The sequence below is a fragment of the Melampsora larici-populina genome (genome assembly GCF_000204055.1).
Source record: "Melampsora larici-populina 98AG31 unplaced genomic scaffold MELLAscaffold_55, whole genome shotgun sequence".
Classification (NCBI taxonomy): domain Eukaryota; kingdom Fungi; phylum Basidiomycota; class Pucciniomycetes; order Pucciniales; family Melampsoraceae; genus Melampsora; species Melampsora laricis-populina.
The window spans coordinates 257,478-273,238 of record NW_006768819.1 but is presented as its reverse complement, the minus strand read 5'-3'; the positions used below and the strand labels follow the sequence as shown (position 1 = coordinate 273,238).

Here is a 15,761-nt window from a genome sequence, read left to right as displayed (position 1 = left end):
GGGACCAACGAGGCACGCTTCTGCCCACCTCGGGACTCTGTATAAGACCACTTGAAGTGGAGTAAAAAGTGTACATTTGGGCCACTATCAGTGGCCTGTCTCGTATCTCGAATCATCTCAACCATCTCGCCATCTCTCGGTCCTCAACTTTACACTGACCCGAGAGATTTTTTGAAATTCATAACATACAACTTAGCTGTTTAAGGCTTAAGAAACAATATCCTAAGTATGTCAATGTTACTACACAGCCTACATACGTGCATAAGTTAAAACCCCTCCACCACTTGAATACATCATCATCACACCGGCACCCTCACTTCATCTTTCGATCTTCATCATTGCTCTCATCTCCACGCCTACCCAATTCAATTCTCAACTACTGCTCTCACCATGGGCAAACATCATCATTCTGGTTTTAATGCTGATATGTTTGGCCATGGAAACAAACGATCCCGAAGAGCCAAGAAATTACCTTCATCTGCCACTATGACTCGCGACGAAGCTTTGAAGATCAATCAATCCCTTGGTTTACTTAAGATTCCACAAGATTTGAACTCACCCTATCTCGAACAAGACAATCAGGACGAGTTAAACTGGGAAGATGTAGATGATGGAGTCGGTGTTGGTATTGAAATCAGGCCAGACTCTCCGGGAGATTGTTATGCTCGCCATCAGAAGTCGCTTCGCCGTGTGGAAGCCCGAGCCAGGATCCAGGAAAGGTGGAAGGCCCTTGAATCTCGACTCACTGCCTCATATCTTTACCTTCAACACTACACTCGCAATTGGACCTCGCAGGCATTCGACTCATATCTTTCTGACGAGATTCAATGTCAGTGTTCGCCTGAAAACCTTCGAAAACGGCATGTTGATTTGATTGACCTTTTGAGTAAGTAAAATACATATCTTATTTGCCTTTAAGATCGATGAGACTAATGCCTTACATCTTCACCTAGGTCACACCAGCAAACACCTGGTCACATTCTGTGAGTGCACCCCTGATGTCCTCCGCCTGCTTCATATCGGGTACATTGCCGGCTCGCCTCAACATCCTCGCACCGCCTTCTCCGTTTGGCTTGTGCGATTCCATCATCACTTCTGGAACAACACGGTTGCATCAACTTCAGGATTCATTGACGCACTCATGGCGTTTCTGGATGAACAATGCGAATCAAGATTGAAACCTCAACAAGTCAAAAAGGCTTCCACCAAGAACATCAATCGCAGTCTGAGACATCCTTTCACTCAATCAATCGACATCTATCGCCGAATTCTCTTGGGCGAGCAAGTTCTGTATGAAGATGGCCTTGAACTCACTCCACTCGATATCTCTGCCAATCGATGTTGTCGTTGTTTTGGTCCAGCAGAAGGGGAAGTGAAGCTGTCACCTGAAGAACCGGACTTTATAATTGCGATGGATGGAAACTTCCAACATTGCCATCAATCCCACGCCAGTAAGGATTGTCCTCAAGAAGATCAATATCCGCACACCTTCATTCGACCTAGCAAGCTTGAAAAAGAGGTTGTTGCTTGCCAACGAACAGATGCCCAAGCCCATAACATCAAGGCATGTATACTCTATCATTTATCTCCATTTCTTTTCGTTAATCATCACTAATTCTGAGCTTATTCCTCTCAACTCTAGACCTCATGTTCTGATTCTCACACCGCTGCGAATGATGTTCGCAATAGTTCCTCATGGGACAGGTGTGATGATACAGGTCTGTTTGCAGCTGCCTGTCGTCATGATACACCCCTCCACTTCGTCAATATCTATCAGAGCGGTGAAAAGTGAGCTTTTCATATATTTTTCTATCGAGTAATGAAAAAAACTAAACACTGACGCTTTTCATATTTAGATTTTATTATCCTGTAGCAATTCTCAAGCAGCTTCGAGAGTTGTACCCTGACAAATTCATAGGCATACTCTACGACATAGGTTGTCATTTAGATGAACATATAGCAAAAGTGAGTTTCTTTCCATTATCTCGTATAGCTCCACAGCTACTAATCACTCAGTTGAATCTACAATACAGCGTGGCCTCTTTCCACCTGACGATCTGCGTATGAGGTTCGGTACTTCGGTTTTCCACGCATATGTCCATCAGTGGGCCTGTCAGATCAAATATCATCCTTGCTTCAACAAATATTGGGGGCTTTCAGATGGCGAGGGCCTTGAAAGGCTGTGGTCCTTTTTATCGGCCCTCGTAGCTTGCCTGCGAATATCAACTCGACTTCATCGGCTACTCTCAATCCATTGGCGCACGGTCTTTTATGCTACTAAGGTCAATGAAGGATGTGGTGAGTCGGTCTCTGGGTTATTCATCACATATATACCAAAAACTGACATGTGTTCAATCTTGTACGTCAGTGGCTTTGGAAACGATTTCGAAATGCGATGAAAGTTCTGAGAGAAGCTGAAGCCGTTGTAACATCACTGTGTGCGTTGGCCAACCCAGCCAACCCCGGAGAAAACTATTCAGCCGATTTTTTCCGCGGACAATGGACTGTGGAGCGCGAAGCGTATTCAAGCAAGCAGGCTATCCTTCTGAAGCAAAAGTTGGAACTTGGACGACTATTATGCTTAAAAGACGAGTTGGACCACGCTTGGTAAGTGGATGTGAAATTCTATGATTAATCAATTTATATAGAATCTCTGATCATCATCAATGTTCTCTTCAAAGGTCTCGGCCGGTGCTTACAACCGAACAGGCTATAGCCCGACTTCAGACAACAACTGAACTTGAAGAGAAGATTCGTAAGCAGGCGGCGAAAGTAGGCACTACAGACATCTCGAACTTAGATAAAGAACAAGAAGCCTTCTTGAAACTTTGGTACAGTAAGCACGAAGTGGGGCTGAAGTTCATCGCCATCTGCGAGGAGAAGCGACCCCTTCAACAAAGTCGATCTGATGGTCACCAATCCAATTTAGGTCCGCCCTTTTTTTGGCACCCATTCCTTTGGAATCTCACTAACGCTAACTGTCTCTGCTATTTAATCGTAGGTCATAAGGGCAAGACCAATCTTATGGTTGCGCTCCGAAGGCACACAGCCCAACTTAAGAAGCTGGTCGAAACGTACCGCACTCTTCGGGCGGAATATCATGCTGAATATCCTGAACACCAGCTCCCTGAAGATATCACTTATAACGATCTACTTGAAATACAAGCGGATCACCCCTTCTGGAACGACTCCCTATTCACGGAAATTGAAGCTCCTTGGGCTGTTGATCCCAACACAAGGCATGGGATGCAGCAAATCGCATACGTTGATCGAGGAAACGAGGAGCTCAGGCGCCTTGGCTGGGAGGTTCGCCGAGCTATGCGTTGGGCCACTACCAGCCACGACCACATCTGGAGCCGACTGATATCTCTATCATCCGAACCGACTCCAGAACCCAACCTACTAACTCCACTCCTTACTCACCCGACTCTTATATATTTACCACCTTCAGCTCGTCGCGATGCAGCTGCCGTGATCATGAAGAATCAGTATATTAAGATTACAAACTTACAGCTCACGTGGCACGAAGGTCTACACGAAGTTTTCACTCAGTCACAATATCAAATTGGTGATGAAGACCTCAAGCGAAAATGGGACAGCCAGCTACATCATATCAGAGCGCTACACACAGCAGGTATGTCTATGATTCCTGGTGTTTTAGACAACATGATAGCTAGTGCTGTGTTAGACACACCGATAGTACCCGCTGTCGAAGAACAGGTGGTAGTCTTTATCGAAGACGACGAAAGTGATCTCAGTAGTTTAGATGGAGATGATGATGATGTAGTTTCTGGGCTTGTACATCGCCTCGATTTAGTGGATATCCAGGCTGCCCTTGACCCAGCAACATTGGATATATAGTTCTTTTTATGTTCTTGTTATATCATGCAATACATATTAATACAAACTGAGTTGTTGATTTTGAGACGATTTGTGATATCTTTGAACTTGAAAGTAATTCAAACAAGTGTTTATCGATCTTCTGTTAGAAGACATGATAGTGAGTAAGATCAGTCAATCCCCCACATGGACCCGACGCTACACTTCACTTACCACAACTTCAGACTCATGTCTTACCATAAGGTCTGTGAAGTAATAGCCTCACTCGATCAATCCAGCTGATCAAGCTCGCGTGCTTGATGCACTTGACGCTACACTGCTTATCACAACTTCAGACTCATGTCTTACATGTCTGTGACCTAATAGCCCCATAGCACGCTTGATCGATCTCGCGTGCTTGATGATGGATTTGACGCTACACATCTCTCTTCTGGATGGAGTACAATTCTTACAAAACATTACATCTACCAACACCATCATCTTATCTTTGAATAAGTTCGAGTTCACAATTGTGTCGAGATGAGTAATTGAGAAACAGGTATTGTGAAGGCCATCAAATGAGCATACCTCGCTCATTTTTTGCCCTACGTTGATGGTTCAATAATCAAAGTTGTTGGCAGACAAAATCCAAGGTGAGTTCAATAAGACCATTCATGTGAAATCCTACTTCTGGATGCTCATGTACAAGATTTGGTGAGTCGTGAACACCTCAAAATGAGCATAACTCGCCCATTCTTTGCCAAACCTTGATGGTACAATAACAAAAGTTGATGCAAACAAAATTAAATTGATAGTTTGATAGCACCATTTCAGTCAAATCCTGCTGCCTCATGGACATATAGAGGTTAGATGATCTGTTGTTGTGTTGCAAATCCCTCAAAATGCGCATACCTCACTCAATATGGGCCCTAGCTCAATGTTCTAATAATGAAACTTGTTCCAAATGAAATTCCATGGATAGTTTATTATCAACATTTTGGCAAAATCTTACTTCTTGATAGTCATGCAGAGGTTTTGCTGAATTTCTGGGGAATTGTAAATGTCACAAAATGGCCATATCTGGCTCAATTTTGGTCCAAACTTAATATTGCAATAATGAAAGTTGTTTGAAATTAAATTTCATTTTCCATTCAATAAGAACTTTCTCTGAAAAAATGCCTCCTTGTTCCTCTTTTGGGCAATTGAATTTTTCAGACACTTTTTTACATGACTATATCTCAGCCAATATTAGACTTTTGGAAATTTGGTTTGTTCCAATGAATTCCTGAGGTTTTTTTAGGGGGGGTTTATTAAGGAAGTTTTGGTCTCAAGTGACTTTGAAATTTCATCAAAATATGAGCTCAAGATTGCACATATTTGTGTCATTCTTGAGCGTCAAAGAGACAACTTTTTTCACAGTGTTCTCAAATTTCATCCAAAATGCTTCTATAAGGGCTCATTTTTTCCGCCTATGTTATATCTTTCCGATGGATCATTTATTTTACCCCTATGACATGTGTGGGAACCTCTACGGCCCCATATATGACCACCCTACAGCGTGTTTTGGTTCTTATGACTCACTGGGACATATTCCTTCATAACTTTTCCAAAATTGGTCCAAATTGCACCAGTAAGGGCTCATTCTCTACGCAAATGTGATATCTTTCTGATGGCATGCTGAATATACCTCCATGTTGTGTAGGGGTGCCTGTACAACCCCATATGTTCACCCGTTCAGCGTAGTGATGACCAAGGACACAATCCTCAATAACTTTTTCAAGTTTGGTCCAGATTGCTTCAGTAAGGGCTCTTTTTTCTGGCCAATGTGATCTGTTTTGGATATTCTAAGAAGAACATTCCCAATACGTATGTGGGAACCTCTACAACTCCATAAGTGGTACGACCTGTTCCAGGTCATACCACTCAAGAACAAGAATTGTCAATATGTTTTCCAATTCTGTTTCAATATGCCTCAGTAAGCGCTCAATATTTCAGCCAATTGAACTCTATTGAGCTGTTTGTGAGAACTTCTATAACACCAAATATCTCTGGCCACAATCCACATAGCCGGAGAACTGTACAAGGACATCACCCTCAATTTCTTTTTCATTTTGGGTCTCATGAAGTTGTTTACTGAGCCATTTTTAATTTCAAATTTGAATATTTGTGATGATAACATCACTTTACTACTATGACACCTGTGGGCAACTATATTGCCCCTTGCATATCTGCCGTTCAGTTCAGCATAGTAGCTACAAGGTCCCATTTCTCAATAAATTTTTGAATCTTAACCTAAATCCTCATTGTTGGATAACAAATTAAAACAATTATTGATCTATTGTAATTTACCCGCATCCCATGTATAATAACTGTTGCATTTCTTACCCTTGTACATTTCTTGGTCAGCGTAGTATAGTAGCATGCTGGGACCCAATCCTTGCTGATCATTATGATTGCAATTCAATCATTTTTCCCTCATCAATGGTTCATGTTCTGTGCAAAAATCAGCGCTTTTACTTGGGCCTCATCATTGTATTTGAGGTGCTGATCAAGTGTGCATAACTCTTGATTTTGTCTTGCCTACTAAATGGTTATGTTTTGTGACTTGATTATGAAATCAAGTGAGCTTATTTGGTTGTCAGCCTAGCTTTCTATCTGTGCGCAGATGGGCAGAGATAGTTGCAGTTGACAAAGAGTAACCAAAGGTATCAGGGTTTATCTATGCTTTTACTTTATCAGGGTTGAGATATAAGTGTTTACCAAAATGTTTAACATTTGGTTAGTTTGGCTTCCACAACGTGCAATTTTAATCAGTCTCAGCCAAATGTGATAAGGGACTTTGTTAAGGGACTCAGCCAAGTTCATTTGGCCAGAAACTTGTCATTATACCAATTTCCAATGGTAAAAACCTTTCTGAGCACTGTTTCTGACATGCATTACTCCGCTGAACCTTAATTATCATCACCAAAGTAAAATCAATTCTAAATCATCCAGCACCTTCTCCTTGCACACAACAACTCCATAATGAATGAGAATCCGTATCACTCTGGAATCCCTGCTCACACCAACTTGGCCACATCACAAGCACAAGGTTCTGGTCAGCAGGTTACTCAGCACCAACCCAATCAATCAAATTTCCATCACCAACAAATTCAGAATCACGGACATATTCATGATCATGGTCACAATCACTTTCTTCAGCAAAATCAAACCCAGCAAGTTCAACATGATATGTATAGCTACTATCACGATTCTCGTGATAACTATGATAATAACCATACTAACTATGATCATTCTCAGCGCCATGGTAATTCTCGCTATCCCCCTGGCTTGACTCCTAACAGCCAGCAAATTCAAATTCAAACTCCACACTCAAACTCTCTTCAGACCTCCGAACAAATTCAAGCTCACCATCCACACGAGGCAAACACTCTTACCGCCGCCGGCACAAACAATTTAACCGGCATAGTCTTTCCTGGAGTGAATCCACGCGTCGCTTCGGTTCGTGCACTGGAGTTGCATCCATCCGTTATTAGACAAATGAATCAAAGTGTGGAAGTACCACTTCCTGGTCAGGCCAGCGGAACTACTTGTCCTGAAAACCACCCACCTAGAGTGACTCAGAAACGCAACACCGGCCGCCGTCGTCAAGATCCACCACGATCCGCACCCACAACTGCACCTACCAGCACAACTACACCGACTTCAACTCAGACACCGGCATCTACATCTACAAGAGCCATTGTCAATTTATTTCTCCCTAAATCGCTCAGAGGAGAACGAGATAGTGAGAAATCACCATCAATAAATCTTCCAACAGCGGAAGATATGATGAAGAGATCTTCTGTCGAACTGCGAGCACTCGCTTCCAAGCACGCTAAGGGGTCTTCTGTACCACCAGCCTTGACCGATCTCTTCATGCGTTTGCACGATGAGTTTGATAAGGTACTGGCAATAAACTGTATAAATAATCAAGTTGCGGTTCCGGCGGTACATAAACTATGGTAAGTAGAGTTTTTATCTTTCAATCTAGTATCATACAAATATCCTGACAAACATAGATTATTACAGGGGTGTCAAAGAATCACGGAAAGGGGCGCACAAATACCAACGGTTTACTCAAAGCGAGGAGGTCCGAGAAATGTATCGAAATGGTTAGTGACTCAGGTTTACTCAAAGCGAGGAGGTCCGAGAAATGCATCGATATGTATAACAAGTTGCAATCAGTTGATTGTTTTTATTTCAGCGTCAGGTGTAGCAACCGGAGAAGGCTCAAAATTAGCTTTGACTAGATGGCGTGGAATGTCACAAGCTGAGCAAGACTCTTACAAAGTCGAGAATCAACCCATTAACGAACCCGTGAATGTAGCATCCAGCTCCATTGAATCTGTACCCGATGTCGAATCCAATAATACTCGAGGCAAGAATCAATCTATGGCAAGCGCGCGTGTTGCTGTAAATAATTTTATGATAAAGTGGCAAATCGAGGTGTGTTTTCTTCATTTACAAGTTACAAAAGCTCTTCATACTGACTATATTGTGCTTTCAGGCGAACAATATGTCTGCGACATACATGGGCGACTTCGTCATGATGGGTGTATCGAACCACTTAGGCAACGATGCCTACCAGGTTGTCCGAGCTACACCACGCGCTCTCAAATGGGTGGAGCACGACAAGTTATGCGACCCCCAAAAACACGTAGCCGCACAATTACAAGCATTTGTTACTGGCACTGAGGCTGGGCTACTCAACTTGAGTAAACTCAAAGTCGATGGTAAGTTAAGTTGTGATATTGTATATGCTTTCATTGTCAAAAATCAAAAATTGTTGTCCACCGACTGACATGTCTGGCTCACACAGAAAGAGCAAGATGTCGAGAAGCCCTATCGAATCTGATCAGTAAGGCTGTCTCACAAATCTCCCTTTGATGTTTGACTTATGTATGTACGTAGCTGACCTCTTGATGACTTGTCTTAGGCTTAAAGACAGAGGGTACTACAAACAAATGGCTGTGGAAAGGATGCGAGGAAAAGCTTGCCATCGAAGGCTACTACGTTCACTTTGCCCCAGACTCCAAGTCTCAAGCCAGCGATATCATGCAAGATAGCAATAAGCTGACCCCAACACAGGCTCGTAATGTGTTAGCGGATCTTGAACACAACAGGATCCTTATTCTAGAAACTGAAGCTGGGCCCACTCGAAAGACCAAACAAAAACGTCCCCATCATGACACACCTACAACTCCTCCGGTTGATAACACACCTCCAGCAGAGGCGATACCTAACGCTAGCAACACACCTCCCGCCGAACACTCATCCATTGAAACTTAAGATTAGATATAGCCTCTCATTTCATGATATCGAGTTCAATGGTTTTTTTATTTATATTGTTTTCCCTATAAAAGACTCAATTGTTCATGTATATAGCCGTGTTCACTTTGCTCAATTCTTTCTTTGTTTGCAAATATACATGAAATTTACATCAATTCATATGTGAAGCGGTATTATTGACTTCAATCATTACTTATATTGTTTTGCTTGAACTAAAGATTTAATGTTTTGAATATCTTCTTCACTTGAACAAAGATAACATTTGCATTTTTTGGTTTCTCCTGGTGGCCTTTCATCATCAGCCTTAACTCAGGTATCATGATTCATGAGTTATCCCATCGTCACTCGTGCTCAGGTTAACTACAAGTTATGTAACATGTGCTTACATTCATCTGAATTGCGTTTCAAATACCAAATGGCTACAAACAACAAAAGAATAACGAAAAGGAAAATCGATTGAAGTGAAAATCGATAAAAAAAGTCATCATCTTACTTCGAACCGTCTATAAGACACCTTCAAGTTCAAGTGATGCAGGTCCACTGATGCTTGATGCATTAATCAAATGAAGTCAATTGTTTGGTAACATTTAATAATGTTCTCATATACTATTATCAAATGAGTCATCAAGAAAAATTGGAGTCAGTGTACGAAGAGAACAGCTCTGATCAAACACCCATTGAAATCACTTACCAATTTGAATTCTCGGACTCCAACTTGATCACGTTTTCTGACTATGAATTCTCAATACATTCAACTTCATCTCTAGCATAGAGACTTCGGATTGTTCTTCAACTCGAATTGCTAAATCATGTTCAAAGCTATATTCACCTTCTAGTAACTCGATTCCAATCGCTGGAATAAATTGAATATGATGAAATGAAACTTCACCGTAATATTTCAAGTTTCTTTTAAATACTGATTGATGATTGGTCATATCTGGTGACCTAGATTCCGTTCAAGTTATGATTAATTTGTAGTTTGATTGATGATTATAATCTGGTGACCTTTGTAGTTTGGGTGAGTTTCTGCTATGGACCGGGGACCACGAGGCTCAAGGTAGTAACGTTGACATACATAGGTTATTTTTTCTTAAGCCTTAAACGGCCAAGTTGTATGTTATGAATTTCAAAAAATCTCTCGGGTCAGTGTAAAGTTGAGGACCGAGAGATGGCGAGATGGTTGAGATGATTCGAGATACGAGACAGGCCACTGATAGTGGCCCAATTGTACACTTTTTACTCCACTTCAAGTGGTCTTATACAGAGTCCCGAGGTGCTTCTGCCTGTGAGGGGAATCAAGTTTGGCTGGAGATATTTTCATTCCTGAAACAAAAACCTTTACCCATCTGTGGATATTCCGAACCGTGGATACTGGTCATTCAAACGCTTCCTTCTACATATCAAAAAAATTCTCAAGGAAACCGAGGAACACTACCTCTCTTTCCTTCAGCAGTTTGAGGTTTTGGTTGAATTTGTAGTGATCACATGATCTTGTCACGGCTGTCATGTGGTGGGCGCGATATTCCAAAAAAGACGCGCCCGGTCGCGCCCAAGGGGGGTCGGGCGCGAGAGGGCGCAAGAGGCGCGAAGAACAACAATGAAATCACATCCGGTTGATTGCTGTTGATTGTCTTATTATATCAATAATAATTAGTGGCTCTCAAACCTGACCCAGTTTCAAAAAACCCGGTTGCCCCAGTGGAGTTTTTGGCTGGGAGCTGTCAACAAATGTCAACTTGATACACAAAGTTACTGCCAAAAAACAACTGGGTCAACTGGGTTTTTTGAAAACCGGGGCAGGTTTGAGAGCCAGTACAAGATTTACATTTACAAACATCATTTGCAACCAATATTTGCTCATCAACATCAATTTCAGCTTGGAATTGCAAAGTTTCACAAGAGTTACAATCTGTTTTATGGCAGACATTCCGGGCTGGGTGAAATGTTGACCAACTGGACACTGCTTTACATTCAGTTATAGTGAATATTTGTTTGAATGCTTTTAACCCATGAGTGATTAGGGGTTTTAATCCAGCCCTTCAGTGCCTGGATTTTAGTCTTTTGGTCAGGTTATTGCTGTGGTATAGGTCAAAAGTCATGTTTTATACTCTGGAGTATGTGGGGTGCGCCCACCCCCAAATCCAAGAGAAAGGCTGTGCCCACCACATGACACGGCTGTAGCACAGACTATATATCCCATGCTGCAGTCTCAACAAGACCAAATATGTTTTTGACTCTTCCACATCAATGTGGTGCTCAAAGTTGACCCGGTTTCAAAAAACCTGGTTGACCCAGTTGGCTTTATGGCTGTGAGCTAGTGTGAGCTGGCAACAAAAGTCAACTTGATACACAAAGTTACTGCTAAAAGCAACTGGGTCAACTGGTTTTACTGTGAGCATCACAATTTTGTGGAATCTAATCTATCTTTTGTTTCCTGAGCTTATGGGTATCATGTAACTTTGTTCTTGCTTTACAGTAGGTTATTAGCAACACAGCCACTATACTATACTATACCAAGTAAATCTCTTGACTATACTTTTTTTTGTAAAAGTATAGTATAGTTGATAATTTACTATACTAAACCAAGTATTTTTTTTTCTTTTTTCAAAGTGGTTTTAAAGTATTGAAATTAATTTTTGGTACCATCATTCACAACATTTTTGAACATAAAGTACATACTGTATATAATACATGCTTTAAAACATGAGATTACCAGAGCAATTTCTATCAGACTATGAATGAGATCCTTGATAAGCTGCATTGTCAGAAAGACATGCATTCAAAACCTTGATTGCTTGCTCAAATTCCTCTTCCAAAGGAGGTAGATGAGATATCTACATGTGGCTTCTCCCACAACATTCCATAGTGCAAGGGATCATACCACCACAGTTACCACCACACACAGCAGCAGCAGCAGAAAAAGTGTGTTTGACTGCACAAGATGAAGCACTGCAGGCCGGATAATCTTGTGCCAAGGATGTGAGGGCTGGGAATTCTGTCTGATGAGCCTACAAAGAAAATGTGTCAGTTACCATATAACTGAAGTGTCATAAATAATTCATTGCCTTCCAGCATGCCAGAGCAAGGTGTGGATGGTTTTGCATTTCCTTTGATGGTGCTGGAGTTTGATCATAATTGTTCAATTTGGTCCTTGATGAGATGATTGGACCAGACTGTCACTGATGAAGGGCATCCTTTTCATCACTTCCTGATGATTTGTGTGATGAACACGGGAGATTGCTGGGTTGACTGATTTCCAGTTTGTTTTTTTGTTTACAAAACATGCTAGAAAGCATTTTGGTCACTTCCTTAAGTTCAACAAGTCCAATCCAAATGTGGTTTCAAAGAAAGCAATATGCCAGCTAGGATGTAAGATGGTTGCCGTCACTAGAGTCTCACATTTGAGTGCTCGTGATAAAAATTCTTCAGCTTGTGTCAACATAGCACAGTGCATTGGGTAGGAGAGGTCTTGATTGGCTCTGTTGCGGTGAGCAGGATCTCTATTTAAGCAAAAAAAATCAAAAATCATGTAAAAAGATTGTGTTTTAGTTAAAATCAAATTTATTATTGAAGTTCTTAGTCATCAAGGGTCTCAAAGTTGATTATAAATCATCAGTTCATTATCATCATATATACTAATCTAAAAAGCAACATTTGAAAAAAAGTGCCACACGGACCCATTTCTTGACACACCAGCCTAAGAAACCCACGCCGTCAAGGTACACATTGTGACACATGCTAAATAGTGCGAACAAGTAAGACCTACAGTAACTACCCTATTTCACATTGTTGTATGGTCTTTGCTGAATCCGGTGATCACAGCCGGCTTGTACAATTGTGTGATCAACACAGCATTTGTCAAGCAAGCCACATTCAATGATGTGATTGTATCCCATGGGGTAAAGTGATTGCAAGATCCAACATTTGGTGCAATGACTATGATGTGGGACCCGCCAAAAGGTACAAGCTCCCTCATGACTTGCAAGGTTCCGCATGGTCCCACTGGCACAGCAGGGTGTAGTGGTGAACACATGCTGTCCTGTGACCACTACCTGATGCATTAATTAGTGGTTTCATCTGACTATGCTCATTACCACCAAGACACCTTGGAGCTTTCACCTCCAAGTCTAGGCTAGAGTAAGTAGGGATAAGTTAACAAGGCGGCTGGCCGCCCAGGGTTTAGTTTTAATCATATATTAAACACATCATTTGATAAAATCAATTACAAGAAGAGAAAATTTCAAAACAATTATAAAAATAGTAAAAGAGTGAAGATAAATTAAAAATAAATTAAAAATGACTGGTATGAGAGGAATTGATGAAGAAGGACATTTACTTGGTACAAGCAAGAATGTAAACTCTTATGAAAAGAACAAAATCAGAAGGATAAAATTAAAGAAGTTGGAGAAAAACTCAAAAATATAGGTACAAGAGTTGAAAAATGGGTTTCAAGTTAATATTAATTGTTTTGAGGGTTCAAGAAGGTTATATCATGAAAGAGAATATAATATTATTCAGCAAAAACTATAATTTTGGATATTGACAAGGGAGGAGTGAAATTATTCAAGAAAGAAGAAAATTCAAGGATGGTAAACAAGGGTACTATATATGGAATAAATTCCTGTGTAATTATGTCATTGAGGGATTTATGGTGCCAAGAGTTTTTCAGATTGGCTTTGTGGCTATGCTTATGATTGGATTGATTTAGGATGATCTTCTGATAGAAGAGAAGTCAATATTAGACATGAAAATGATTAAAAATCATCAAAATTGGAGGTTTTCAATTAATTCCAATAGCTCAATCAACACAGAATGTTCCATGTCATAATGTACAGCCTTCAAAATTATAGTCACAGAGGATTAGTGAGGAAGTTATAAGGAAACAAGAAAATGGTGTGAATTTTGAATTTGGCGCTTACATACACATGTAAAGCAACATTTACATGTATTTTATCAATCTCTACAACTCAATAACTTATTCATCACACATTGGAAGTAGGTCATATTGGGGAAATAAAAGATCAGAATCTATAAAATGAGCTATAGTAATCCAGGGTTGGACAACTCAACAAAAAATCTGTAATTTCAAAAATGGGTTTCAGCTATGAATATTACAAAGAAATCACCTGTATTCATCATAAGAAGATCTGTTCACCATTGATAAACATCAATTGATCAGTTTCACAGCTTAAATTACACCATAAGGGTATATCTTTGAGGTTTTTGATGTTTGTGAGGGTTTTTGTTGAGTTTTGATGGTTTTTGGAGCTTGTTCACCATTGTTGGAAGGTTTTAGGAGTGTTATATACTATTGATTGTGACTTTATGGGCTCCGTTCCCCGTTGTTCTTGTCTTATACTTTTGTTAGAGTGCTTTTAATCATTATTGAAATACTTTATCAGTACTAAGCTCACTAAATAGCACCTTTATATCAAAAGAGAACTTTCTTTATGTGTGATAAGGCTACAAGTCTTCCTTGGAACAACAATATAATTGATTGTTGGTGGTTCAGTAATTAAAATTGTGTTTTTGTCGTGCTCAAATTGGAATAACACTATAGCAGTGTTGAGTTTTTCTTTGATTCAAAATTCACGGGAACAATACTTGGATCAAGTATTGATAAATCATTTCTCTGGTGCCTTATCCCAAAGAAGTGAACAAATCCCTGTGTTGGTTATGTCAAAGAGTCAGGCTTAGGCACCTTCTAATTGTTAGTTATATTAGTAGATTATCCCTCTTTAAGCTCTGTAAAGCTCTTGTTGAGCTTTAAGTCATACAGTGTCTTCTTCAATCTTCTTCTTGAGTTTTTGTTGCAAAAAAATATTGAGATATGTACATTGATCCAGTTGGACCATCACCCTCCATCCTTTGTGTAAGCAAAATGAAAGGCCACAGATCAAATCAGCCTGATGAATATTGGGATTTGTAAATTCAAGTTATTCGAGTTTATGATTGATGTACCTAGTTCATCAACAAGGAGTTTGATCAATCTCCAATCCTCTGTACTGAATTTGATTCCGTTCATGGTTCCTCTCTTGTGGTCTCGGAATAAGTCTATAGAGTCAGAGCTGCGAGTTTGCTTTTTCTTCTGCTTTTTCAAGACTTGGTCTTCTTCAAGGACCTCGCCTATGACCTGTGTTTAAGAATGGATGTATGTAGTAAGTATATATTGTATTTCAAAAGAATGACAATACAAAAGATATTATGTACATTAGTCACTGCATTGTATCTGAGCCTGTCATGCAACAGCAGACAAATTCAATCTGGAAAGGATCCAGGTTGATTCAGCTCTATTCAGCTATTCCAATCATCTCAAGATTGCGGAAAGCAGAATATATACCTTTTTTGTGAGATCATTAAGTCAAGTGTTTGGGATACCAGCTGTTGATTTGGGTGCCTGTTATGGCTTTGGTAATTGACACCCTTTTCCATTATCACCTGTAGTATCATCATCTAAGTTGAGATCATCAAAATCTTTCTCCTCATTAAAATCTTTCTTGGTCTCATTTTCCCATTCATTGTGTTGTATCCAGTTTTCCAACTCTTTGCGGATGATATTGTCATCTGATGCTTCTTCTTCTTCTGGTGGAATTGTAGCAAGGGTCTCATGA

General features: G+C 40.4%; 2 protein-coding genes across 2 annotated transcripts; both read left to right on the top strand.

Annotated features, from left to right (window-relative positions):
- Window positions 1-390: 390 nt before the first annotated feature.
- MELLADRAFT_111589 (uncharacterized protein) lies at window positions 391-4,008 on the top strand (the record flags this gene model as incomplete). The annotated part of the gene is made up of 9 exons (XM_007415968.1): window positions 391-719; window positions 954-983; window positions 1,174-1,568; window positions 1,874-1,965; window positions 2,369-2,438; window positions 2,513-2,607; window positions 2,710-2,836; window positions 3,002-3,568; window positions 3,956-4,008. 9 exons carry the CDS (start codon window positions 391-393, stop codon window positions 4,006-4,008), a joined length of 1,758 nt encoding a protein of 585 aa, XP_007416030.1.
- Window positions 4,009-6,843: 2,835 nt separating this feature from the next.
- On the top strand, window positions 6,844-9,150 carry MELLADRAFT_93037 (uncharacterized protein; the record flags this gene model as incomplete). Its single annotated transcript, XM_007415969.1, has 6 exons — window positions 6,844-7,823; window positions 7,891-7,973; window positions 8,066-8,307; window positions 8,369-8,594; window positions 8,681-8,719; window positions 8,798-9,150. The coding sequence occupies 6 exons, from the start codon at window positions 6,844-6,846 to the stop codon at window positions 9,148-9,150; spliced, it is 1,923 nt and encodes a 640-aa protein (XP_007416031.1).
- Window positions 9,151-15,761: the final 6,611 nt, after the last annotated feature.